This window comes from Eucalyptus grandis, chromosome 6, assembly GCF_016545825.1.
Source record: "Eucalyptus grandis isolate ANBG69807.140 chromosome 6, ASM1654582v1, whole genome shotgun sequence".
NCBI classification, from domain to species: domain Eukaryota; kingdom Viridiplantae; phylum Streptophyta; class Magnoliopsida; order Myrtales; family Myrtaceae; genus Eucalyptus; species Eucalyptus grandis.
This window is the reverse complement of record NC_052617.1, coordinates 42,696,476-42,722,053: the sequence shown is the minus strand read 5'-3', so window position 1 is coordinate 42,722,053 and position 25,578 is coordinate 42,696,476. Positions and strand designations below refer to the sequence as shown.

The window sequence follows — 25,578 nt, the reverse complement described above, 5'->3', positions numbered from 1 at the left end:
ACCTCTTCCTTCACACCATCACCGGCAAAACCATCTTCACCAATAGAATCCCCATTGACGCTTGCCAGAACATCCAATCTCTTCTCTCGTCTCGAAACTTCGAACTTCTGTTGAGACCCTAGACTCTTCGAATATCGAGACATAAATACCAAGTTTGTAGAAACCACTTTGCAAGAGTCCTCTGGACAGTGAGCTTTTCCCGTTCTGATGATCGCCGGTTGCCGCGTGATCAAATTTCGGGACTCGAGGGACTTCAGTTCATAGGCGAGGTTGTTAGCCTCGATTCCAAGCCCCTTAGAAAGTTCACTCTGGGCAATTCCGTCCGTTCTGTAGATATACACGGTCAGGGAGTTATCATCTCAAATCCACAGCTTTCACTATCTACCTGATTAAATAAGGTCCTTAAACAAGCTAGCTAGGAACGTGAAATATCGATAGGCAAGTGGCACGATTCCATCTTGAATCATGATGAGGCCCTCTCTCTACCACGGAACTACTTAATTTTCAGAGATCAGACTGTGATTATGCAATGAGATGCCGCGATTAAGGTCACTGATTAAATAATCTCATCGACCATGGCCATGAAAATTCACCTAAAAACGCAATGAACCGAAGTTCGCGCTGCTCAGCCAAAACGTCAACGGACACTTGCGCATTTTTCCTCCCACTGTCTCTACGAAAATCGTACCTACAAAGTGCTCAATCTAGAGGAAGAAAAGAGGCGGAATCAGAGGGAACCTAGCGAGGGCGAGGAGCTCGAGAGCCTTCCGCTGAGACTTAGAGACCCCCGAGTCCGTGAGGCGATCGTCGTAGAGGCCGAGGAAGCATCCCCTGAGCCCATCGCTGGCCACGATCTTCAAATCCATCTCCTCCGCGTCGTCAACGCGCCGGATCGACCTGTCGGCAGGAGAGCAGAGCACGTCCTTGTCGCCTCTACGATGCTGGAACCGGAGCTCGGGGACGTCGAGGAGATTGAGCCACAGGGCGCTCTGGAGCCCCGGCCCGAGCCCGAGGCCGGCGGAGGCGAGAGCCGGCTCGAGCTCGCGCCAGAGAGAGACGAGGGCGATGCCGCCCTTGCCCCGCCGGCAGATTTCTCCGAGGGCCAACGACACGATCGAGTCCATGGGAGAGAAAGATACCGATGACCGTTGGGTCAGGATGGAGGGAGGCGTGATTTTGGCGGGAACGAGGGGGAGCGGAGGGCGAGGGCGGAGAGGCGGTGGGAGGAGGGCGGAGAGAGGCGCAGGTCGAGGGATCGAAACTCCAGCGGCGCTTGAGGGATTCTTTATTATGCAGCAAGAGTTTCCTTTTCCTTCCTTCTCTCCTTTTATTTCCTTTTCTTTTCTTCTTCTTCTTTTTTTTTTTTTTTTTAATATTTTGGTTCTTTGTTCATTCTCTACTTAAATAGAATGATTTTTCATCTTCCTTTTTACCGACCGAAGTAAAAGTAACTTCTCTATTTTTTAAAATTTATTATGACAGTTGCGTTGACCTTAAATAATTTTCAAAAAAAATCAAAACTCACTTGATTTTCAAGTTATTTTAACTCCATTTACCTATAAAAGAAAAAGAAAGATTAATTTATAAGGAATTTTGAGATTGATCATGCATATTAGTCCCTCGATACTTTTGATAAAACTCTTTACGCGCCATCGATTTTTTCAATTACAAAACTCAAGGTACATTTCACGCAAAATTTTTAAGATTGAAAACTAGTTATATAAAAGATTAATACTAAGAAAAACGATAAATTAATAAATATGTGATAAATTTACTTCAAACTAATTTTTTGATTTAAAAATTTTAAAATTTATACACTCATAACAAATTTACCTTTAATTAGTTTATCCTAAATTTTATGATCAAATTGCTAATTCAAATTGAAAATTATATCGCTTTAGAGTTTGCTTTCCGTTTGTTATAAATATATTAATTTCTAGTTTTTATAATATTAATCTAATTTAAATGGAAGTTAATAATAAGTAAATTTATCACAAATATACTAATTTGTGAGTTTCAACGAGGTAAATTTGTCAATGAGGTAAATATAGGTGGAGACGGTTTATTTTACTTTGCGAAAGGAAAAAGAAAATGGAACAATGCGAGTGAGAAAGACAAATTACCCTTCAGACCAAGAAAAAGAAAAAGACAATTTACCCTGGCTATGAAAGGGCAAGATGGGAAATTAGCCCAGCGGGGACGCGAGGGAGAGGGAGGGGAGGGGAGAAGGAGAAAACCTAGTTGGGGGGGCGGACCGGGGGTTCCGAGGGGGAGTATAAATACGAAGGGCCGTTCTCCCGTCGCTCCTCCTTTCGACTCCACGGCGCAGATCCGAGGAGTTTGGGAATAAACCCTACTGCAACCACCGCCTCCTCTCTTCGCCTCTCCCTCAGCCTCCACTTCACCTGCGCCCTTCCCTCCTCACCACCAGGTTATTGCCTTCTCTCTCTCTTTCTCCCTTTCTCCCTCTCTCCTTCTCAGAGCTTGATAGAGCGTGCGGGCTTTTGGTTCGATGGCTGAATACTGGTTGATTTTGCTTCTCTTCTGCACCGGATCTGAGGCCTGCTGGCTCTGCTTTCTCGCGCGCCCGCCTCTTTTCGCGGTCTTTTCTCTGTAGTCGTAACGATAGTTCTTCGGAAGGAGATTGATAGCGTCGTTCGCTGGTAGTTTTCGTATCGTCCGTGTGAAAATTTCATGCGTATCCGAGTCGATGTTGCTTTTTAGTTAGCACTTTTGTTGTCGTGGCTTGATGTCAGTTTTTCGCATTCGAAAGTTTGTTTTTTTTTTTTTTTTTTAATTTAAGTCGTTATTCAGAAGTTTTTCTTGGACGGCGAATGGTAGTTTTCATGTGTGGTACTTTCACTGACGTGGGGTTGAAAGTTTTTCTAGTAGTTTCTGTGTGGTATGTGCACTTCTGGCTACGCTCGTTTATTGAAGCATTAATGTTGGTTGGAGAATATTTTGATGAAACGATGTTCGCCGTGTCAAGCTCTTTGCTTTGCAAAGACCCGCTTCCTCTGGCCTACGGTTTGCGTTTGTTTTTCCTTCCTCCCTGATGTTCACACAAGAGTCTTTATAAGGTGTACTTTTAATTTTATTCTTTCTTAGTTAAGACTTCGGTTGTTTTCTGTAACTCTGGAGAAGCGGGCACTGTGGTTTCTGGTGCTCAGGGAGTCTTTCCTTATATATCAGATGGCCAGCTGCCCTTTATTAGTTCTTCTTCGGAAATTGAAACAGAATTTAATGCTTGTAGCCCTGTCCTAGTGGTCTGCAAGTTTGGCTTTTCTGTAACATTTTTCTGCATTCGAAACAACACCTCTCTCTCTTTCTCACGTGAGCATGCACGCGTGCACAACACATACTCACATACTCCCATGCAGACACGCTATTGATATCTTGATACTGAGCATACTGCCCTTTCCATCCAGTATGGCAGGACTAGCACCAGAAGGTTCACAATTTGATCCGCGTCAGTATGATGAGAAGATAAGTGAATTGTAAGTAGTTTACTTCTATTTTGTAGCTCTGGTATTATGTCTCAGTCTACCAAAAATAGTCGTTCCTGGCCCAAAGGAGATAACATTGTAATTTCTTGATGGATTGTAGGTCTGCTGATGGAGGAGAATTCTTCACCTCGTATGATGAAGTTTATGATAGTTTTGATGCTATGGGTTTGCAGGAAAACCTTTTGAGAGGCATTTATGCTTATGGTACCTTCCAGGATCTTTTTTCCTAGTTTACCATTTGCCTCATATATGGCGCTGCTGACTAAAAGATTGTTTAACTGGAGAACTGTTATAGTTGGGGACATGCTAAGTTCCAATTTTACTGGATTGCTTATTTTTAAATCAAAAACATACTTACATACAAACGCACACATATATCCAGTGGACTAGGTTTTCCCTGTAGATTGATATACTTTTTTGATCTCGCAAGTGCTGGAATTTTTATAACGTAGTTTAAATAGGGTGGCAACCTACTTGCTGTCTAGGTATACATCGTCAATTGAAAGTTGTAGTAAATGCTACTCAATCTAATTTGAAGGTTTTGAGAAGCCTTCTGCAATCCAGCAAAGAGGAATTGTTCCTTTCTGCAAGGGTCTTGATGTGATTCAGCAGGCTCAATCTGGAACTGGAAAGACAGCAACTTTCTGCTCCGGGGTCCTGCAGCAGCTTGATTATGGTCTAGTCCAGTGCCAGGCCTTGGTCTTGGCACCAACCAGGGAACTTGCTCAACAAATTGAAAAGGTCATGCGGGCCCTTGGTGATTATCTTGGTGTGAAGGTGCATGCTTGTGTGGGTGGAACAAGTGTCCGCGAGGATCAACGCATTCTTCAAAGTGGTGTTCATGTTGTTGTTGGCACCCCTGGTCGTGTTTTTGACATGTTGCGAAGGCAATCATTGCGTCCAGACTACATCAAAATGTTTGTGTTGGATGAGGCTGATGAAATGCTTTCACGAGGTTTCAAGGATCAGGTTTCTTTCCTTCCTCGACTCAGTATTCTTCACTGATTTATCATGTTTATTTCAAAGCTTGAACAAAATACAATGAAACTGAGTTTTTCATGAATTATGTGTCCAGGTCAATCAATTTATCTTACCTATGAAAAAAAAATGAGCATTTCCGTTGGATATCGTAGACATCTTATTGATATTATGCAAGAAAGAAAATTCCTAATCTGACAATAATAGCTCACTCAGTTGTAGATGCTATAGAAGCATCATTCGTATAATATTGGGGCAGAAATTTGTGTTCTGAAAATGTATTTATGACCTGGTTGATTTGCTTCTGTTCTCTCTCTCTCTCTCTCACAAACCCATGCCTTTGTTCCTGTGACCTTGAGGTACCCCAACCACAATGCCACAAAGGCTGGTGTATTTGAGACATCTCTAGTGGCAAATCTGTTGAATCGTCCCATGTCTCTTAAATGCTAGATGTTCTTATTGCATGATGTGAGCATTGGGTCCCTGTTAACTTTAACTAGTTGGCGTTTGTCTGTTGTTAATGAGCCTACTTTGGAGACATTATTGACTGATGGCATTGTTCTCATTTGCAGATCTATGACATTTTCCAGCTTCTGCCATCTAAGATTCAGGTTGGAGTGTTTTCGGCTACTATGCCACCGGAAGCTCTTGAGATCACAAGGAAGTTTATGAATAAACCTGTGAGGATTTTGGTCAAGCGTGATGAGCTCACCCTTGAAGGTATCAAGCAGTTCTACGTCAATGTTGACAAGGAAGAATGGAAGCTTGACACTTTGTGTGATCTTTATGAAACCTTGGCCATTACCCAAAGTGTGATCTTTGTGAACACCAGGCGGAAGGTTGACTGGCTTACTGATAAGATGCGAAGCCGAGACCACACAGTCTCTGCAACTCATGGTGACATGGACCAGAACACCAGGGATATTATTATGCGTGAGTTCCGTTCTGGATCTTCTAGGGTTCTTATCACCACTGACCTCCTGGCTCGTGGTATTGATGTGCAGCAGGTCTCGCTTGTTATAAACTACGATTTGCCAACTCAACCAGAAAATTACCTCCATCGTATAGGACGAAGTGGCCGTTTTGGAAGAAAGGGTGTGGCAATTAATTTTGTGAACAGAGATGATGAGAGAATGCTATTTGATATTCAGAAATTTTACAATGTGGTGGTCGAGGAGCTACCATCCAATGTTGCTGATCTTCTTTGATGAGTTTTTCTTATTGGTCGAAGCAGGAGGTTTTTCTTATTCTCAAGGTATCGACAGCATTCTGTTTTGGTTCCTCAAAAATTAGTTTCCTAAGTTATTGATGTCCAAACGGATCTGACGATTAACTCATAATGCTCCTGGTGCAATTGCAATACTGCTTCAAGTTTTGTTGTAGGGAAGGTTTTGTATTATCTTTATCATTTAAGGTTATGGACAAAGTCGTTAGTTGGTCTAAGCATGGTCTTTTCGTTCTGGTGACCGCATTACTTTTTCATGTTGTATGTCATAGTGGCAATGTGTCGTGGCCTGGTCCTTTCTCTCTTCTTTTCTCTGGCGGTGCTTGCTATTTTTTATTTTTGTATTCTCTCGTCTAAAGGGTATTTATTCATTGCCAATTCACCTTAGGATTTAGTGATTTCCAGTTTAATATGCGTTTGTGCACAGCTAGACCAATTTGTTGTTCTTAATTATCTCGCAGAAAAAATCCGAGTGTCATTCAGGTTTATAATTACTGTATCATTATCGTTAGTTTTTCTCCCGCCTGATGTAATTGAGCGGAAGTCAGGAAAAAAGTCGTGTTTATCAGTGAGTAAATCAGCAAGCAATTTGAGTGTTGAGTTTTATTTAAGCCAAATCTATCGTGATTGTCTCGAAGGACATCGACGTGTCCTCAATGATTAGGTGCCGATTCCTATGGCAAAGATGTTCTTTCTCAATTAATGGCAAATGTAAAAGAGATGGTACGAGATAGTTTATAACCGTGCGGCAACCTACTTACCCTTCGTTGACGCATCGTGATTCGAGGAAAGATCGTACTGATTCCGAAATTCGGAGAGTTGAGACGCATGGGATCGGTTTCGATTGTCAAGGTTCTTGATCTCAGCATTATAACGGAGTTTGTAGTTCTCTTTTCCTTTTGCCAAGTCATTCTTTTCGGCTTAACGACAAGCTCTCTTGATGAGGGGTTGAATATTCAGCTGACAGCAACCATCATCGCCATAATGTACAAATCCACAGGAGCCTTTCGGCTCAACTACCGTGCCTTTCCTTTATGCTTTTCGGACCCACCCATGTCGCCATAATCAAAGACGATTGGAAGGCTTATTAACCCGTTGTCCCGAGCGAACCAAATTCCCACCAAAAAGCACACCCGTCCATCACGACCACTATATGCTAAAAACGTCTCCGCGACCCTGACCATCCGCTCAGTTCGTGACCAGTCCAAAGGAATCCGATCATCAGCAGCATGCAGTCGGAGCTATTCGCGATGGTCTCGATCTGTTGTCGGCGAAATCAACCGAGTCCAACCATTTCGTGCTCGCTGGTCACTTTTGGTTTATATATATATCACCGCAAACGAGAATTTCGCTAGTACTAGTACTGACCAGAATAAAGAATCGGCAAAGCACATTTGGTTTCTTCACGCTAAGTCATTTTCAGATCTGAGTAAGCGGTCAAAGCTGGCTTTAATTATACAAAGCAGCCACCACCGGGCCCTCCACATGCCCATTCAAACATAGCGGCCAACCGAATGCAGCTACTTGCTTCTTTGCCAATTTTCTTGTTCCCAACTAAGCTAATTAGCAAGTCACTGAAGCTTATGCAATTATAATATACATGGCGGGCCACTGCCTACCCGAAATTTTCTTTAAATGCCCAACGCCCGTCATCTACTCAAACTGAGCAGTTCCCAACCCAATACGATGACCCATAAGAAAAAATATCATAGGGAAATATCAAAAGGCAATAAACTCAGATTATATCACCGCCAAAGAAAAATGGGAAAGAACCCAAGAACTCTCTCTCCTTTTTGTCTTTAGTTAGTCTTCTCTCTCTCCCTCTCTCTCTCTCTCTAGACCAACTCCATTTTTCACACTTTTCACACCGTGGGTTCTTCTCCTTCTTCCTTCTTCTTTGGGTTTGTGTTGCAATCGATGGAAGAGTACAGATCCAAGTCGTGCAGAGATGGAAGAATGCAGATGGAAAGCTACTATGGAGGGAGGCCGGCCCCGACAAGCATGCATGATCTGAGGAGTTACAGCGCCAATTATGCGGGCTCTTCCTCTTCTTCTTCCTCGAACCCACCGACATTCATGCCCAGCAAGGAGGTGAAGATGAAGAAGAGCAAGAGCAGGGTCGGATCTGCGTCGTCGAAGAGCTGGGCCTTCAGTGACCCTGAGCTCCAGAGGAAGAAGCGGGTCGCTAGCTACAAGGCCTACACCGTGGAGGGCAAGATGAAAGGGTCCCTCAAGAAGAGCTTCAGGTGGATCAAGAACACGTGTACCCAAGTTGTCTATGGATGGTGGTGATGAATGATGACTGACGATGATGATGATGATGATGATATTAAAAAGAAAAAAAGAGAGGGTGTTTCTTCTTCTTTTTTCCTCCTCTGTTTTGTGTTGTACTTGAGGCTGAAGGTGCGGTGGATTTCACCTGTCTGCAAATGCCAAATCTCCCAATTCCTCTTTGGAAATAAATCATATACTTAATGTAGCACATTGATGTGGAGCTGTGTCTTTGCTGTCTCTGTTATTTTTCCTTCCTGAGAGGGGGAGAAAAAAGAGAGGATCTTTTAGGTATTTCCAGACCCCATCGTTCCTGGCTCAATCTAGTTTCATCAGATCTGTCTAGTCAAGGGGTTGATCTCGCTTGAGAGATGATGGTAATTATGTACTTTTCAAGTTTCAGGGTTTAAATTGACCAATCCACACTGGCTTCTTCTGGCACAGAAGTTAAAAATTGGAAAGCCTCTGAAACACGATGAAAAGGTCTCCATTTGAAACTTTTGTTTCCATACTCGATCTTTGCCAAAGATTCTTTGGATAACTAACGATGAAAAGGACTTTTAGGGAACGTCTTTCCTTGATTCCTTTCTCCATCTATGCGATTATATGTTCCTAACTTAACTTCCGGTTCAATGGCTAACTTATGTTTGATTAATGGAATATACATATATATATATATATATATATATATATTGGTCAGAGATTAATGAAATATTTATTAGCTGCAATTCGAAGGATTTGGATTAAGATGGAAGCAAATGGAGAGGAGGCAAAAGGGTAATTATCTGTCACAAGAGGGGCAAAAGGGTGATTGGCGGAGTCCCCGGCAGTGAATTTTTATTTTTTATTTTTTGGCCAACCCTGACGGCGAATTCGAGACCTCAATTTCTGCAAATGTGGTCGGAAGCGATGTTGTGGACTGTGTTAAAGGAGTGTGCTTTGGAAAACGTGAGGAGGCTTCATGTAGAACATGCAGAAGATGATCCATGAGGTTGCTTCATGGTTACATTGTGTGAAATCCTAGGTCTGAGGAACGAAATACATTCAAAATTTCATTTTTTGTGCCGATCTTTTTCTTTGGGAAACTAACATACGATGTATCTAGCGTTGAAAAGGAAAGGAAAAGATGAATGTTAATTAAGGGGGTGACTGGTGAGGACACGAAGCAAAGTGCATATAGACCGATCAATGGGTTTCGAGGCAGAATAAAGTCGAAAGAAGTTGATCATGTTCCTTTTGGAATCACTCAAAGCTCCCACAAACTACTCCCCATGTTTTCTGTATTTCTTAAGAGTGCCAAGATAGTCGTGCATTTGAGCAAGCTAAGTCTACTTTCACTAGTCTAAAACACTGAATTAGTATGAAATAAAATATTATTATTAAGTGCAAAATACTATCCACTTACTAAAATGTTCACTTATAATCTGTCACATCACTTAGTAAATCAATTTTGTAAAGTGAAAACTAAAGGATCGAGAATATATAAAAACCAATATTCGAGTAAAAGTGATTTACCATTGTGTTCGTTCATTGGCTAATACACACACAAGAACATAGTCACCAAGCTAGGAGCCGGAGACGGAGAGGGGATTTAGCTTGGATATTAAGATTAACTTAAGATTTGCACACCATATAATTGTATATTCGTAGAGATCACATCTTAAGATTTCTCTTTCTCTAAGGGAAAAATGAATTAATTTAATAATTGTAAAAATAGACTAAAATACTTAAAATTATATAATATCGAGCTAATAAGCTTCGGCTCCAACTCAAGCTCATCTTTTACTCATAAGCGGATTGCAATCGGGCCGACTGGAGTAGAGCTGGGGTATCTCGATTCTCTAATCGAATGGAGCAAGAGCAGGAAAACTTATACACAATCGATCTAGCGTCAAGTTTCCAACACCTAATGGGCAAGTCGAGTAAAGCCTCTACTGGTTAAGGACTTGCCGGACGAGAAATGTCAATTAGACGCAAAAATTCAATTTAGGCAGGCACGATAAAGGATTGCTGCAACGGTATGAGCAAGGAAAAAGACGAATAAAAGGCAATTCTAAAAGTAATGTCATGATATGACCCCGAATAAAAAAGTAATGTCATAAATTCTATTCAGCTTCTCGACAGAGCATGACACGCTCTTCATCTTGATAATGTGAAGGTGTACAAACGGTTTCAACCCGGACTTTACGACACTCCTCAAACCATGATTCAAGCAGAGGTTGACATAACTGTTACCCATCTAATACAACTGAGTTGGAATGGTAGAAACTCTTACAGACCAAACTGGGTTAAGCAAGGGATTCACTTGGAGCATGGTCTTTATTGTATAGCTACAGTCAGAACCCCCCCAGCAGGATAAAACAGAATTCACAAACTCAGTGCACGAATATTATACCATTAACAAATTTACAAAGGGCGGCGATTCGAACTTCAGCGTTGCTAGTACTGCAACCTCTCCTTGTTGTTGAAATGCAAGCTCTCTATCCCTCTCAGGGTGGACTCAAAATTGTTTATGTTTGAGGCATTCCTACTAGAAGCCTGCTTCTGCTCTGATGGTGCAACAGGCGAATTTCTTTGGGCACTGGAAAATTTATGATTAATTCCTGGGCTCACATCAGTGGTATGACGGTGAGAGGCATCCAACTCACTCTTGAAAACCCCAGCATCCCGACTGCCAGAAGCTGCAGGCTTCCTTGATGAACTGCTTGACCGCAAGAAATTTGAACTAGATAACTGCGTGCATTCAAGAGAACATATGACTCATTAACATAAAGAACCAATCATCCATTATATCATGCACATTAGAAACAGAGACCAAGCAACGTGCATCAAGATTAAGAAACCAATTATCACGGTAGACCTGCTCTTTTCCACCTGGCAAAGTAAAAGTATGTCAACACGTTCCCTATAGAATTTTCCAACAGACAAAAGTGTTTAAATAAATAAATTCCAAGCAGATGCTGGCACTGCATAGATAGGTAGAACTTGAAGGCAATTGATCAGTTGCATAAATAAATCCGATAACCAAACAAACAAATTGGCATCACTTCTTTCCCCTCCTGAATCTTGATACTACAAACTGCAAGTAGAACACAGGACATGAATAATGTCACAGCAACTAACCACTTGTCTTGTAACCTCACAAGGCACAATCATGTAATCCCACCAAGCTCACCACGGTATTATTCTGAGTGGCATCATTTGGGATAGCTGGATCCAGATAGATTAATTTCGAGTGACAAGGATCAAAGATATGGAATACAACTAAGGCATGTTACGCCACTAAAAACAGCCAACAACCGTAATGATATTTTGGGGCATATTTCCTTAGCTGACTATACGAACGACTCACCAGAACTTCTTTAGATGCGACAGAATCATTTGTAACTGGATTCTTTGGCTTCAATAAACTTCCAGAAGTCGCAATTGGTCCAGAGTGCCTCCGACGAGATGGTTCTCCCAGAGACCATGCAGCAGGTCTACCATCTTCACCGCCTTCATTGGAAGGTTAAAAGCAATATCAAATTATTGGAGATTGTTTGCAATGTACTAATGACTGCTCTGAACTTCCAAGTATGGAGCAAATTGTGTCATAAAGGAAAGGAGGATCACCTGATTGCCTCTCTGTGTTATTAACAGCTGGAGGTACACCAGAACTTGGACCAGCCCCATTACCCTGTTCGTAAGAATGTGACGAAGCATAAGAACCCAATGAATCTGACCATCCAAGGCAACAAAATTCATTATGGAATATGATTCTCACCAGAGCACGGGAAGGAGGAGTGGCAATTTGAGATTGCTGGTACTTCAAAATGGTCCAATCGAAGACATAGTCAAACTGAAAGCCTAGTGCAATAAAATACTTTCAATTCCAATCTGTTGGTAAGAAACTCACTAAAAAAAAAAAAAGGAGGGGGGGTGGACAATCTAACATGGGGTAGAACTGTATAAAACAACTTAACATGACATCACTACAGATAAAAATGAACTAATTAAATTCAAACCTTCACGGATGAAAAGGTCACGGAACAGCCTCTTTAAATAAGCATAATCTGGTCTATCATCAAATCGCAACGACCGACAGTAATGGAAGTATGATGCAAACTCTGTAGGATAACCCCGGCTTAATGCCTGGGAAAACAGGGAACAAGTATCAATTTTAGAAGACTATCTTCCTTTGTTAAGCAGTTCCAGAGAAAAAAAATTAAATTAGCAATGACTCAAAATCACTTAAAAAGCTAGTGATCACCTCAATAGAAGTTGAAACTTTCTTTTCACTGATTTTTTCATATTTCTGCTTCTTTGTCCCGGCTTTCAATCCCTGCCAGGGTAGGCTAGAGAAAAGCGAAACTTAAAAGAGGAAAAGAAAAAGAGAACAAAAAGAAGAAGATAGAGAGCGTTGGAAAGGGTTCTTGGGGGAGCGGGTGGAGTAGAGGATGGGATGAGGAAAAGAGTCAGCAAGAGTTTTACCTTCCTCTGAGAAAGTACATCAAAACATATCCAAGTGATTCTAAATCATCTCTACGGCTTTGCTCTGTCAATATCAGGCAAAATATAGTGAGTTTTTCTAGAGGCAAAGTAGCCAAAGACTAGAGCCATTTAACAGTCTCATTATAAGGGTAACGTGAGAAGATAAAAGAAATAGGCTTTAAGCATACCAATCCCAAGGTGAGTATTCATGCTAGCATATCTGGCTGTTCCCGTTAAATTCTTGTTTTCTCTGTCAACCACATCAGCATCAGCATGGAAATACCAAAACAAAAAAACACGTAACTGGTGAAACACATATCAAATTGGTTGAAATCTCTAGACAAAAAGGCCGGAAAAATCATTAATTACATCTTCATAAAGCTAGTTTTACATTTAATGCAGAGAAATCATACCGACCAGCAAATCATGCATGCTCCACTTGCAAAACACATAAATGAAACAGAAAATAATAGGAGGAACTTATCAACCAGCAATCGCATTTTAATGAATAATTAGCTATTACAAGGAGAGATAAGAAGCCAGCCAATATGAGAGCAGCAAGTTTAACACTGCTAAAGTAGCAAAGGCTCACCCCACCCCACCCCTAACAAGCGTTAGAAATGTCAAATCCTCAAGACATTAAAGTACTAAAGTAATAACCAACCTGTAGGGGATATGTTGATGAGTTGAAGTGTCCCTGTATTTCTTCGCAAGACCAAAATCGATAATGTAAACCTATATTCAAGCAGGCAAGAAGGCATCAAAATCAAGTCCTTTAATATGCAGATACGAAGTCCACCGACCATTAAAAAAAATAAAAAAAGAGAGAGATTGTCTGAATTCAACCTGATTTGCACGCCTACCCAAACCCATGAGGAAATTGTCTGGCTTAATATCTCGATGAAGAAATGATTTAGAATGAACAAATTCGATGCGATTCATCTGTAAAAAATATCAAAGTTCTATAAAATGATAAGAAAAGGAGTTAAAACAAATGACCATGAGCATAAAGAAACCTACCATTTGATCAGCAAGCATGAGAACAGTTTTAAGGGAAAATTTCCTACTACAAAAGTTAAATAAATCCTCCAGACTTGGTCCCAGTAAATCCATCACAAGCACATTGTAGTCCCCTTCGATACCAAACCATCTTACATTTGGAATACCGGCTGCCAAAAATAAGCACATGCAAACCAATGGCATCATGATAAATAACAGAACAGACATAGAGCACACATAGTTGAATCCCAGGGGGGAAAAAGAGCACCATAAGTTGAGGCCTTACTTGCTCCCTGAAGTATTTTATACAACTTTGATTCGTACATCAACTGAGGATGCTTTGTCTTGACAGTTTCCTAAACAAGTGGCATTATATAGAACTCAATCAGTATTTACTATCATGGATAGCACCAAAAATGTGCTTCAGAATTCAACAGCATGTTTGACTAATGTGTTCAAGTACAGAGAAAAGGCACAATCAATACAAAATGGTGCCTGCACTGCAAAATAAATAATCAAAAGAATTAAGAAGTACAGTTCACTTTACTTAAAAGACTATGCTTCTATCTTCTGACAGAAATGCAGATAAATAAAATGGTGTATCCCTCGCAAAAGGCTGGCAATTCGTATTCAAATGTCAAAGTCAAGTTATGAGATTGTGTCAAGTCGCGTCATTGCAAAACGTAATATTTTGTTGAGCACACTTAGGAATTTATGTATTTTAAAATTTGTGTCACTTTCGAGTTTGTCAGCATCTGCGTTCATAAACATTTCAAATCAAATTAATTATTATTTACAAACAGACAAACTTCAGCAGTCTGCCACTGAACATCAACTTAAATTTCCCTATCTACCAACAGATAATGGTCCAACATGAAGGATCTTCTCCACTACTAAGTCAAGTAGATAAGGCAGTAGCATTCTCCATCTAATCATAATTGGCGGAGCCACAGACCCGCAGCACCGACAGAGTTCACTCATACTATCCAAACTCATTTCTCATACCAATTCACGGTAATTTATGCATGACATGAATCTTTGCATGCAGACTACATTATCTGAGTGAGAACAGACAAAGGAAAACAAAAATCCGAAGAAGCTTGTTTAAGTCTCTTTCGTTCACAATTTCCGGTTTCACCAAAAACAAATTTCTCATCATCTGCATGGGCACTTGCTACTGTGCCTTTAATAGGTCTTCCACCGAATGGTATGTACCATTTTGGCAAGGAGGATGTCCACATAGGTCTAGCAACACTAGCACACTCGTTAATTGTTAATGGAGCTTCTTCACGTCATCAAAAGAGAATACTATAGTTGCCTCAGTTCCTTCCACTCAACCCCCTCATTAATCTCATTCAGCAAAAAATATACAAGTTTCAAGTGAAAAATCAATCTTTTATCTTTCTCTTTTAAGTAATCTTTCGGGGCAAAAAGTAGATACTCAACAATGGACAAGAAGCACTCACTTCTCGACAAAGTCGAGACATACATTGTAAAAAATCGCCAAAGATGCAAATCACTTGAACTTACAATCGAATTAAAGCAGAAGCACGACATGAATTCACTCACTGCAGCTCCAAACATACACACACATGCATGCGGAGGCCACAAATGGATGAAGCTTCCACTCGTTAAACAATAATCATTCTAAAATACAGAACTTAGCACCGCCAACCGGAAGTCCGGAAGCAAGTGAACCAACATCAACGCCAGTCAAACACCCGAGAAGAAAGAAATCGGAAAAGAGCACAATCCATACCGCCTTAAAAATCGTAAAAAGCGGAACATCAAAATTCAAAATCAACAAAATACCGACGCGATGACTCCAACGACACTAAAATATAAAATCAAAAATCAAAACGCACAAAGAACTCGAAAAAGAAAAGGGCCAATTTCAACCGGGAGGCGAAGAGCGAGCCACTCACAAGCTTAATCGCGACTTCCTCGTTCGTCTGAATATTAGTACCTGGCAAAACAATTCACGGAAAATCTCACAATCAAGCGAAAAAACGGAACGGACGGAGCACCAAAATCGGAAAAAAAAAAAAAAGAACGCGAAGCATCAGTCAGCGAGTAGTCCACCGAGGTAGATCTCTCCGAACGATCCGCTGCCGATCTTGCGGCCGAGCCGGAACTTGTTGCCGACGCGCGGCTCCATCGGAGAGAGAGGGAGAGGAACCCTAGCCGCGCGGCCCGCTGTGATCCGGAGGAGGCGGCGGCGGCGGCTACAGGGGAGACTCCATTGCCGTCGAACCCCCGCGACGACTGAGCCAGCGACGAAGCGAGCGAGCGAGCGAGAGAGAGAAGGAGAGAGAGAAAGAGAAGGAAGGAGAGAAAAGAAGAGTGTTGGTATACCGAACCGAGCGAGACGGTGACGAGCTTTGATCTAATCGACCTTTTTTATTAATCGGGTGATTACGTTGCTAATCACGGTCGCTTTTGCTTACTTCCTTTTCTTTTTAACCTTTTTCTTTTTTTTTTTTTTTTGGGTTTTTTGATCTCATCTTTGCTTAGTTGTGTCGGCTCTTGTTTGGCTGCCCATCGAAGAAAATGTTGTCTACTATTATTCAATTGCGCTTTCATTATTTAGGAAAAAAATCACAAAAGAATATCCAATGCCCGCTGTGACATAAATGCTAAAAAAAAACCTAAATATACCCGAAATAGAATTGAATAAAGGTATATAATTTTTGAAACTCAATGAAAAGTTAAGGTATTTGTATCATGACAGGAGAGTTTATAGTTTTTACTACACAAGATAAGTTTGGAGGATTTGTGTTATGATTGGCATATTCAAAGTGTTTTGTGGTATATACCGTTTATAATTTAATTTTAATAGAGCGTCCGAGATTTATATTTTAGTTTTTCTTGAAATTATGTTTTGTATTGTTTGTTCTTTTTATTTTTTGTTTATTTGAATCTTGATTCTTGGATGCATCGACGTTGTTTTGGAAACGATTCTTGCATTATAGAAGTAGGGCGGCCGGTCTTATATTGCTTGTTTATGCGATTTTAATCCTAAATAGTCAACCTTTATCCAAAAAAATTTTAAAAATTGCGCATGCAAGCATTGTGAAATCTATTCGAGATATTATATTTTTTGCCTCCGTCCGACATTTTATTCAATTTTTTTTTCTTAAAACAATCACCTTGCCTGTCCATTTAAATTCCTCCTAGAATTAGATACTATCCCATAGACGACACTTGAACGGCTTATTGTACACCTTCTTAATTTTTAAACTCAATCTTGTATTTCTGCGCATTCACATTGATCAAATTTAGACCTGATAAGCCACGTCTCGGCACAAAGGTCATTCGAAACAAGTTCGAAATCGAGTATGACTCGCTAGAGCCGAGAGAATCAATCCTCAGTATGCAACTCACCCGATTTTAACCATGCTTAACATTTTCTGTTAGTAGATTAGATTAGTCAGTTTTTTGCTTGCACGTCCAGTTCAATGTAGTGATCCAAACAGAGAAAAAGCACCTGTTTTGACGGAAATTGGTGGCTAAAAGAATCAATACAAGCGATCTGAAGGACTTATTACACCATCAGGATGAGCGGTGACATGCTACACATAGGCATTTAAAAAGAGAGGAGTGGAGAGATGTGGTAGACTGTACAGAATAGAAGCAATTTCGCTATACCTTAAGAGCTATCACTCATCAAAATTTTACAGAGATTACAATACAGGGAGGGTTATGACTAACTTCAGATTATCTGTGCACGGGAGGGAATCCGATCATCCCCCACTTTTCTTCATCTGATTACTTTTCTTTTTTACTGGTACAAAAAAAATGGAGCAAGAAAAGGGCCTCAACAAAGAAATCTGCAATGGCCTCAAACCCTACTGATGAAAAAAGAAAAAAAGGTATCCATGTCAATCAAGAACCAAAACCGCTCTAAGTGCCCGTCACGACGCAGTGGTGAGGCGCTTTTTCTGCAGCCTCCCTCTCAAATGCCTGATCTTCGCCTCCACCCTCGCGGTGAAACCGATTTTGGTTTCTTGTCTGGCCTTGGACCGTTCCCTCGTCCACATGACCTGGTCTCTTTTGTCCTTCTTGTAGTACTTGATTTCTTGAATGATGTGGTGATCCATGGGATTGAAACATCTCTGGATAGATATGTGACTGAAGTAAAATAGGTTGCAAGTGATCGTCGCCAGGAAGGTGACTGCCCAGAAACTCACGGCAGGAGCAAGGACCTCGATGAGAATCTTGTACACGTTCCCTGTGTAAATGGGAGAGAACATTCCATAGATGAAGAGGAACAGATACCAAAACGCGATGCTTCCCCAGATGAACAAGTGTTGGATCCATGTGAAGTGGCTCATGGTGAGCGCGATCTGGCAGTTCACCACCCACACAATGCAAGTGAACATTACCGTTCCCACGGCTGTCATGTCGGCCATTTGGCCTCCTGGGCGAAACGCTTGCTCGAAGAAGAAGAGAACATTGAAGGTAAAAACAATGATGGAGGCAACGAGACCATTCGCCATCCACCCGAATATCTTATACCAGTTGAAGAACAAGTTTTTGGGTCCTTGCTGATACAGCGCAGGAAACTACAAGAAGTGGGCAAAAAGAGAGAGAGGACACGAATTAGCAATCATGGAAGTCTCTAGGTTGAGTGTGTATCAGCTATTGCCCTTTTGTCTTCATTTTTAAAATTACAGTGGTCAAGAAATGGTTACCTGCAAGCAAACCTCCGCAGAAACATCTTGTTCGAATACTCCTAACGAAAGGACGGGCAATGAAGTGACAAAGACATTGAACAATATCATGTACCAGTCGTCATAGATTGATTGCCCGGAGAAGGCTGTCACAGCTTCAAAGTAGAGGAAGGTCAAACCAAATGCTATGTTCTTGTAAATGAAGTAACATATCTGGATTAAGAAAGGGAAGAAAAGTCAGTGGGCAAGAGAGATACAGATGTCTGACACAAGAACATGACCTGCAAGTTTGTTGTCCCTTATATGATTGCTCAGCATAAATCGAGAAAGTAGAATAAAATATAAAGTCAGCAAGGAAGTCACAAAATTACCATCTGGGCTATTCTTTTGTAGCACCAGTGTCCGTGAACCACTAGGAGTTTCTCCAAAAACCGAAACTGAGCAATTGAAAAATCACTAGCCATCACAGCCTGCAAAACAGTAATGATATCAAATTATTATGAAGATCCAGAGTCAGTAGCAGGAGATGATCCTTATCATTAATTATCATAGGATATATGTTGAACACACCCCAATCATCAGGGAAGACAAGATGATAGCCTTCACAAGGAGATAGAAAAAGAGGCACTAACCTGCATACCTTCCACCCCACTGATGCCTACTCCAATATCAGCTTCTTGAATCATGCCGACATCATTCGCTCCATCACCTATTGCTAATGTAGTCTTGCCAGTTCCTTCCTTCACTAACCTCGTCACCTGGAGTCAGGTTCAGACTTTCTAATATAAGTACCAAAACCTCTTTAAGTTGACCCACAGGCATTGCAAGCTTATATATATAAAGATGCCTCTAAAACGTAGGCAGGAGGACTACGACAATTATGAGAGGGGAAAAAAAGTTACCAGTGCCTTCTGCTTAGGAGAGACCCGACAGCATATGACAGATGCACAGTCAATTGCCAATCCTAAGAGCTGATGCTTCACATCATCTTCAAGGGCATAGGTCAGAGTTTTTCCATCAATTATCAAAGCATATGCTGCATGTGGATCTTTTTCTAGCTTGATCGCTTGTGAAGCATTGGTGATTTGCAGTATGATGTTCTCTTTGATGGCCTGATCAGCAACAAGATGCAATGTGCACTAAATGTCAAATAAAACAGTTATGCCTAATCAAAATGTTCAAACTCTCCAGCCAGAGCCTTACCTTCTTCGAGTCTTGCCCTAATGTGTCTGCACTTGTCATTGTTACACAGATCTGCTTCATCCCCTGCCTAAGTAAGCTGCAAGCAAATCTGCAATAGACACAATGGATTTGAAAACCCATCAGGTTTCCTATTCCGGCATGCTTCCAATGAGAAATTAGTTTCCCAACAGTAACAGATCTCATTTGAATGAAAGAGGTATTGGGAAAGCTTTCTATTAGCTACAACCATCATACCCTATGTTGATTGCAGTTTCCATCTTATCTCCAGTAAGAACCCACAGCTTAAGACCAGCTTGGGCAAGTTTGTCAATGCACTGGGGCACCTATGGGGAAAAACACTAGATATCACCTTCAAGTTCAGATGAACTAAATGAATGGTTTATGTGAGTAAATAAACTGAGGAGAACAATTTTTTTATTTTACCCCTTTCTGCAATTTGTCCTCCACAGCAGTGGCACCCACAAGAATCAAATCCTTTTCCATCAATTCAGCCACCCTTTCGAGCATGGCATCTCTGTCTGCCCCGATAGTAGTCTTTGCCTTGACAAACTCATCATTCCAAGCATTATACTCAGACTCTTCAAGCTTTTTATAAGCAAGTGCTAGCGTACGTAAACCATTTTCACCATATTCCTTCAGATGTTTGTTGGTAACTTGCTCATATACTCTTCCATTCTTTGCCAACCGATCAGAAATGATACTGCACAATTATCGGAAGTTAACTTTTGGGTCCAAAGAGATGCCGCATAATTTCATCTATACTCTCGATAGAGAAAATATTAGGAGCATGATGATAGGATGGCCAGATGTTCTTTAAAGAAAAGAGAAGTGAGAAGAGACACCATCTTGGTGCTACCCTCCAAGTAATTGCTTTTAGAAGAGAATGCGAATTTACAGCACTTCCTTTTAAATAAATCTCTTTGAATGCCCTAATCCACAGTAGCACAAAAATAGAAGCTAGAAAAACACGGAAATTTTTATATTCAATCATCAGTTCTTAAAGTACTCATTGATAGCAAAAAACCATATGACAGCAAGGTTAACTGATTGCCCCCATGATAACTGGAAAAAGAAAAAAAGGCAATAAGCAAAGCTCATCACATGCAAAGAAACCCTAGAAAAACTTATTAAAGTTGAAACTGTAATGTCAGAATGACAATTGTCCAATATAAATGGTCAACATGACAGAGATATACACGCACGCGTGCATGCGCACACACATATATATCTAGACGCACGGAGGCACGCACATTCATGTCCAGGAGGGCACCTGAAAGAGAACCATGCTAACTTGCTTTCTCATGAGATAACTTTAAAATAAAAAGGTCGATATTATATATGAACTGCTGTCATAAGACCAACCTGTCAGCACCTTTGCACAGAAGAAAAATTTGCCCTTTCTCATCCCGCACAATCACAGACATCCGCTTTCTTTTGCTGGTAAAATCCAACAGGTTCAGAATTTTATATTCCCTGGAAAACATCCAAAAGACATACCATAAGACGAGGACAGTCATATTATGTCACCAAAGAACATAGGGGCAGAAAATACTTCTGTGCAAGTTCCTTGCCTTTCAACTGGAGAAGGATACTTTTCACGGACAAATACGCTTGTTTGAGTTCTTTTGCAAAACTCAAAGCCAAATTCTCTAGCAGCAACCAGAAATGCTATTTCATCTGGTGACTCAGCTTCATATGTGATTTCACTTGTCTCTTCATTTACCTCAGGAATCGCAGTGTGGCATAGTGCTAGTATCCGCAAGAACAACAGAATCATATCTGGCTTTGGTTCTTTCATCCAGTTTCCCCCCATCAAACGGCTGTCATCAAAATTAAAGCCCTTTATGGTGCGTTTCTCACGCTTTCCAGCCATAGAAGTAACGACCGTCTCTAGTTCAATCTCCGATGCCCCAAACTGGTTTCTGTTGTCCCGCACAGTGAAGGGACTAGAAATCTCAGGATCCTGCTCCTCGAGGTCAATGGCCATTCGCTTTGCAGCAGCGAGCTCAACCTCACTGGATCCCACACCGTATGCAGTACCTGAAATGGAACACTTGAGAAAATCCATCTGATTACATGTCAACGTTCCGGTTTTATCAGAGAGGATTGTGTCCACCTGGCCCAACTCCTCATTCAAATTTGAGGTCCTTGCATGAGCATGGACCCCGCTCTGTTCATCATACATGTCTATGTCCCTGTTAATAAAGATTGCTTGCAAGAACTTAACCATCTCGATGGAGACATACAGAGAGATGGGTATCAAGTACCCATACAGCATCAGAGCAGTGACAAAGTGGCACAGGCCCGATGCCACTGCTTTGTTTGGATCATAACAGGACATAGGATTCTCGGGTCGCAAGTACCACCAGTCAGGCATTTGGTACTTTGTCCGGACAAAAAATCCAATAGAACTAATCAATGAGATACCAAGTAGAGCAGCGAGAAGAACATATATGATACGGTCCATTTTCCTCTCTATGGTGCTCCTTTTGGAAGGTGATTCTGTTGCATTTTGCATTACTTTACTATCATGACCAGTAAAAATAGCCACTCCATAAACATAAGCTGTATTCCTGAGCTTGGAATCTCTGAGGAGTATCTGATTAGGATCCAGTGGATAAATCTGCCGGTCATACTCAAAATTGCCCACAAAGGTATAAAGACTGGGATTCGGGTCTTCACACCTGATCATCCCAGTAAAGTCCTTGAAACTTTCATCACCATCCAAAGGCAAAGTCACCTCTAATGACCTTTTTACTTTCAAATTTGTTTCACCATCCAAATTCATGGTTTCAACATAGCATAGACCGTCCTCATAACTAGATGACAGCAGAAGGAAATCTGCAGGAAAAAATTGATCTTTCTCGACTTTCACGACATCTCCTACACGAATATTCCGCCACTGTTTATAACCAAAGACTCCTTCTCCTTTATGCACACTAGCTTTTCTGGTATTAACCTTCATATCCTGGATGAACCTATGCCAATCCTCTATAGCCTCCTTCGCCATACTAACCCCGAGAACAAATGCCAATGGGGCAATCATGCTCAATGGGGTGAACGGAGAAAAAGAAAAGAGAGAGCATACTGCAGCCACGAGGAAGTAAATATTCGCTACCCTCCTAAATTGCTCAAAAAATGCTTTGGGCAAAAACGTGACGACATTATACCTTGTGGTCGATATGTAATTCGAGCAGTATTTCAGAGGTTTCTTTTTGTGCACATGGGGCTGATTGCAATGTACTATACGAGAATAGCCTGGGCCTTGTAATGACTGCGGGTCCTGAGTCTCAGCAGTGGTGGGCCGGATGCATCCGAAGGTATAAAGGCTGCTCTGGCGGATCCTTCCCCTTATCCTACCTCGAGTCATCTTCTGTCTTCACTTCTGTTCAAGATTATACCATCCGATTATAATCCTCTTAAGCATAAGAACTAAATGTTGACTCCAGCATGGAGCATCATTGTGCCTCTTATAATGGATTCCAGGTGATCTTTCCAGCTCCACCCGATGATATCCGAGAGCTAACTGTTTAAACTGTCTTCACTTCAGCCATCACTACGATGGGGTCACTGATGCACGCAATACCTTTCCACGACCTAATGAGATTTACAGAACAGATATGTATCAATTCACCAAACTCAATAAGCTATGCACAAATTGCACAAGAAACAACCAAATCCTGAAGAATTCAATGTGATTAATTTCAAGAAGAATATCTCATTTCAAACACCGCAGAGTCAATAGGGATCGCATTCAAAATTTCACTAGATGCCCTTTGTATGCTTAGCTGCGCTGCACTTATCTAAACTATGAGACATTAGGAATTAAAAGAGTCCATTTCTTGAAGCCTGCATTTTTGACAGATTACATTTTATACCCGAAGGACAACAAAAGCAGCGGTAATTGAGCACATAACAGATGCTGCGAATCAGCTCAAGAATTCAATTCTCGAAACAGTCGTCACCGAACGAAGCAGGAAAGTCAGACCCACCAAGAATCGGCAAATGCCGTTTCTTCAGGAAGAGATGGGTCGACGAGACAAATCAACCCGAGAAAACAAAAACAAAAAAACAAAGAAAATGCAGACCCAAAGTCCTCAACCCAAGAGAGCAATCCCAAAAGGGTACCTGAAAATCGCTCCCTCGTCTCCGCAGCGAATCGGCGAACACCCACTTCCGAATCAAGAATTCAAGAAAGACAAAGAAGCCTCCTTTCTGATTGCAGATCAAGGTGGGGAACAGAGAGAGAGAGAGAGAGAGATGGCCCGCTGTCTCCGGCGGAGCTCCGGGCAGAAGAGGACCCAGGAATAGCCGGGGCGGGTCTCCTCTCTCTCTCGGCGTGCCTTACGTCTTCTTCTTGAGCTTCGAAACGGGAGCTCCAAACCACATTCAACGATGGCTTCCTCCACCTCCTCCCCTGTTGTTTTATGTCATCAAGCCGGCGGACTTTTCTCCCTCCCCCACCGCTTTTTTTTTTCCTTTCCTTTTCCCTCTACTCTTTTTTTTTTCTAATTTTTATTTTTCCTCTTCCTTCTTTTTTTTTTTTTTTTTTTTTTTTTGTCAAATCTGGTTCTTCCCTCGTCCCCTAAAGCGTGACCTGTCCACCAGCAGCACCCAATCGAAGACCGAGTAAACAAAAGAGGAAAAATAATAATGATATAACCAATGTATATTCAACACTCCATCCCGAATGAAAAAAAAGAAAAAAGAAAAAAGGGAGAGCTGAGAAGGTGAAGCAAGACAAGCGATTTTGCCTTTAGGTGCCCTTTGAATGTACGTCCCCAGGCCCCCACAGCGCCACGTGGCGTCGGCTCAAGTCACTTGGCTGGCCTCTGCCTGCTCTCCATGTCGTCTTCTTCTTCCTCTAGATGGAATAAATATCCACGGTCCACCTACGGAAAATTGGAAGTTTGTTTTTTTTTTTTTTTCTAATAAGGAAAGAAAAATCGTGGGTGGGTATGAAATAATTAGGGTTAATCAATGACAAGTTGGGTTCGCCTTAATCGGGACTATATACTGTATGAAAAGCATATGATAGGGCCGATTTAGGTAATGCTTTCAAGGGTTGTGTTCATTGATGGAGGCACTGGATTCTTCTTGGCTAAGTTGAGCTACTAGGGGAAGAAACAGAAATCTTGTCTTTCGAGATAAAGTTTTTCGAACGGTCTTTTTCCGAATAATGGACGTGGGTAGATAGACCTTTTGACTTTTTTATGTTTTCCTTTTACTCCGTTAAGGTTTCGTATCAATTGACACGTCTTAACGCGTTTTGAATCTGAAATATCTAGAACCTCTTTTATAAAATGAAAGTGTTGATGTATAAAAATGCACATTACACGTGTAATTTCTGGAAATTCAAATAATGTCTTGACTTTGGAAGTTTAGGTGAAATTTATTATAAAGAGTATTAAAAGTCATAAAACTACTTTGCATCAATGCAAATTTAATCATAAACATTTTAATGATGCAGATTTAGTCTAAAACCCTTTGACTTTGTATCAATTCAATTATAAATATTTTAAGTAAACATTTTGAACTAATACCAACTTAGTCTTGAATCTTTTTACTTTTTGCCTATTTAATTAATCCAGCTAATTTTGGATAGATTTTGCTAACATAAATGGCGACCAATTTACGCAACATCACTAGCGCTAATGTGAACAATTTGTAATAATGTTATGATTTTTTCTTTATTTTTTTCTCTTTCATTTTTATCTTTTTCCTCTAGGTGGCCACCATTGACCATGCCCAAGAGGGCTAGCCTTGCCTAACCAAGGCAAGAGCTCAAGTCGACCTCACCTAGGCTAGATTTGGTGAGGCCAACCCTCCCCAAATTTGGGGAGGGAAGCCTTCATGGGGGCTACCCTCACCCAAACCAAAGCGACCTTGTTAGATTTAGCAAAAGGGAGCACTTGTCGAGGCTCAGCCTCCCCTTAGCCAAGCAAGGCTAGTCCACCTAGCCATGGCCAGTGGTTGGCTATTGCCAACTAGCCGGTCACTACCTAAAAGAAGAAGAAAGGAAGAAAGCTCATAAAAGTAAAAAATAAAAAAATCATTAAAATCTTATTAAAAATTATCAACGTCAATACCGACAGGATCACGTAAGTCAAATGGCACCCATATTAATAAAATATAGCTAAAATTATTTGAAATGATTGAATTAGCATCAAGTCAAAAGATTTATGATTGAATCATATAATGAAAATATTTAAGATTAAATTGTCATCGGTTCAAAAAAATTTAGATTAAATTG

At 41.0% G+C, this 25,578-nt stretch overlaps 4 protein-coding genes and 1 non-coding gene across 5 annotated transcripts; 3 read left to right on the top strand and 2 right to left on the bottom strand.

Moving 5' to 3' along the window:
- Positions 1–2,274: 2,274 nt before the first annotated feature.
- LOC104449995 (eukaryotic initiation factor 4A-14) lies at positions 2,275–6,013 on the top strand. The gene is made up of 5 exons (XM_010064357.3): positions 2,275–2,431; positions 3,429–3,497; positions 3,607–3,710; positions 4,045–4,475; positions 5,057–6,013. The coding sequence occupies exons 2-5, from the start codon at positions 3,430–3,432 to the stop codon at positions 5,690–5,692; spliced, it is 1,239 nt and encodes a 412-aa protein (XP_010062659.1). The 5' UTR covers positions 2,275–2,431; position 3,429; the 3' UTR covers positions 5,693–6,013.
- Positions 3,184–3,296, top strand: LOC120295207. The gene has a single exon (XR_005552565.1). It is a non-coding gene; the product is annotated as a small nucleolar RNA snoR98 (small nucleolar RNA).
- Positions 6,014–7,370: 1,357 nt separating the features above from the next.
- LOC104449994 lies at positions 7,371–8,201 on the top strand. Its single transcript, XM_010064355.3, has one exon. It carries the CDS (start codon positions 7,627–7,629, stop codon positions 7,999–8,001), a length of 375 nt encoding a protein of 124 aa, XP_010062657.1. The 5' UTR covers positions 7,371–7,626; the 3' UTR covers positions 8,002–8,201.
- A 1,852-nt stretch (positions 8,202–10,053) lies between these two features.
- Positions 10,054–15,816, bottom strand: LOC104449993 (casein kinase 1-like protein 2). Its single transcript, XM_039315536.1, has 14 exons — positions 15,532–15,816; positions 15,375–15,415; positions 13,736–13,805; positions 13,471–13,619; positions 13,297–13,392; positions 13,115–13,185; positions 12,639–12,700; positions 12,451–12,514; positions 12,230–12,314; positions 11,985–12,111; positions 11,744–11,826; positions 11,593–11,656; positions 11,333–11,475; positions 10,054–10,713 (listed from the first exon to the last, which is right to left on the bottom strand). The coding sequence occupies exons 1-14, from the start codon at positions 15,605–15,607 to the stop codon at positions 10,420–10,422; spliced, it is 1,425 nt and encodes a 474-aa protein (XP_039171470.1). The 5' UTR covers positions 15,608–15,816; the 3' UTR covers positions 10,054–10,419.
- A 1,252-nt stretch (positions 15,817–17,068) lies between these two features.
- On the bottom strand, positions 17,069–23,778 carry LOC104449992 (probable phospholipid-transporting ATPase 4). Its single transcript, XM_010064352.3, has 11 exons — positions 23,454–23,778; positions 20,897–22,922; positions 20,688–20,798; positions 19,749–20,025; positions 19,560–19,648; positions 19,326–19,413; positions 19,025–19,234; positions 18,755–18,880; positions 18,494–18,592; positions 18,144–18,335; positions 17,069–18,014 (listed from the first exon to the last, which is right to left on the bottom strand). Exons 2-11 carry the CDS (start codon positions 22,693–22,695, stop codon positions 17,364–17,366), a joined length of 3,642 nt encoding a protein of 1,213 aa, XP_010062654.2. The 5' UTR covers positions 22,696–22,922; positions 23,454–23,778; the 3' UTR covers positions 17,069–17,363.
- Between the last annotated feature and the right edge of the window lie 1,800 nt (positions 23,779–25,578).

What these genes read in the sequence shown, in the direction of transcription:
- LOC104449995 (XM_010064357.3), top strand. Translation starts at nt 3,430, where the DNA reads ATGGCAGGACTAGCACCAGAAGGTTCACAATTTGATCCGCGTCAGTAT. An exon ending in GAGAGGCATTTATGCTTATG is followed by an intron (nt 3,711 to 4,044) that starts GTACCTTCCAGG and finishes TCTAATTTGAAG; the next exon opens with GTTTTGAGAAGCCTTCTGCA. An exon ending in CACGAGGTTTCAAGGATCAG is followed by an intron (nt 4,476 to 5,056) that starts GTTTCTTTCCTT and finishes TCTCATTTGCAG; the next exon opens with ATCTATGACATTTTCCAGCT.
- LOC104449994 (XM_010064355.3), top strand. Translation starts at nt 7,627, where the DNA reads ATGGAAGAGTACAGATCCAAGTCGTGCAGAGATGGAAGAATGCAGATG.
- LOC104449993 (XM_039315536.1), bottom strand. Translation starts at nt 15,607, where the DNA reads ATGGAGCCGCGCGTCGGCAACAAGTTCCGGCTCGGCCGCAAGATCGGC. An exon ending in AGGAAGTCGCGATTAAGCTT is followed by an intron (nt 13,806 to 15,374) that starts GTGAGTGGCTCG and finishes CCACTTGTTTAG; the next exon opens with GAAACTGTCAAGACAAAGCA. An exon ending in ATGTACTTTCTCAGAGGAAG is followed by an intron (nt 12,315 to 12,450) that starts GTAAAACTCTTG and finishes GCTTTTCTCTAG; the next exon opens with CCTACCCTGGCAGGGATTGA.
- LOC104449992 (XM_010064352.3), bottom strand. Translation starts at nt 22,695, where the DNA reads ATGACTCGAGGTAGGATAAGGGGAAGGATCCGCCAGAGCAGCCTTTAT. An exon ending in AGGACAAATTGCAGAAAGGG is followed by an intron (nt 19,649 to 19,748) that starts GTAAAATAAAAA and finishes TTTTCCCCATAG; the next exon opens with GTGCCCCAGTGCATTGACAA. An exon ending in GTGGGGTGGAAGGTATGCAG is followed by an intron (nt 18,593 to 18,754) that starts GTTAGTGCCTCT and finishes ACTGTTTTGCAG; the next exon opens with GCTGTGATGGCTAGTGATTT.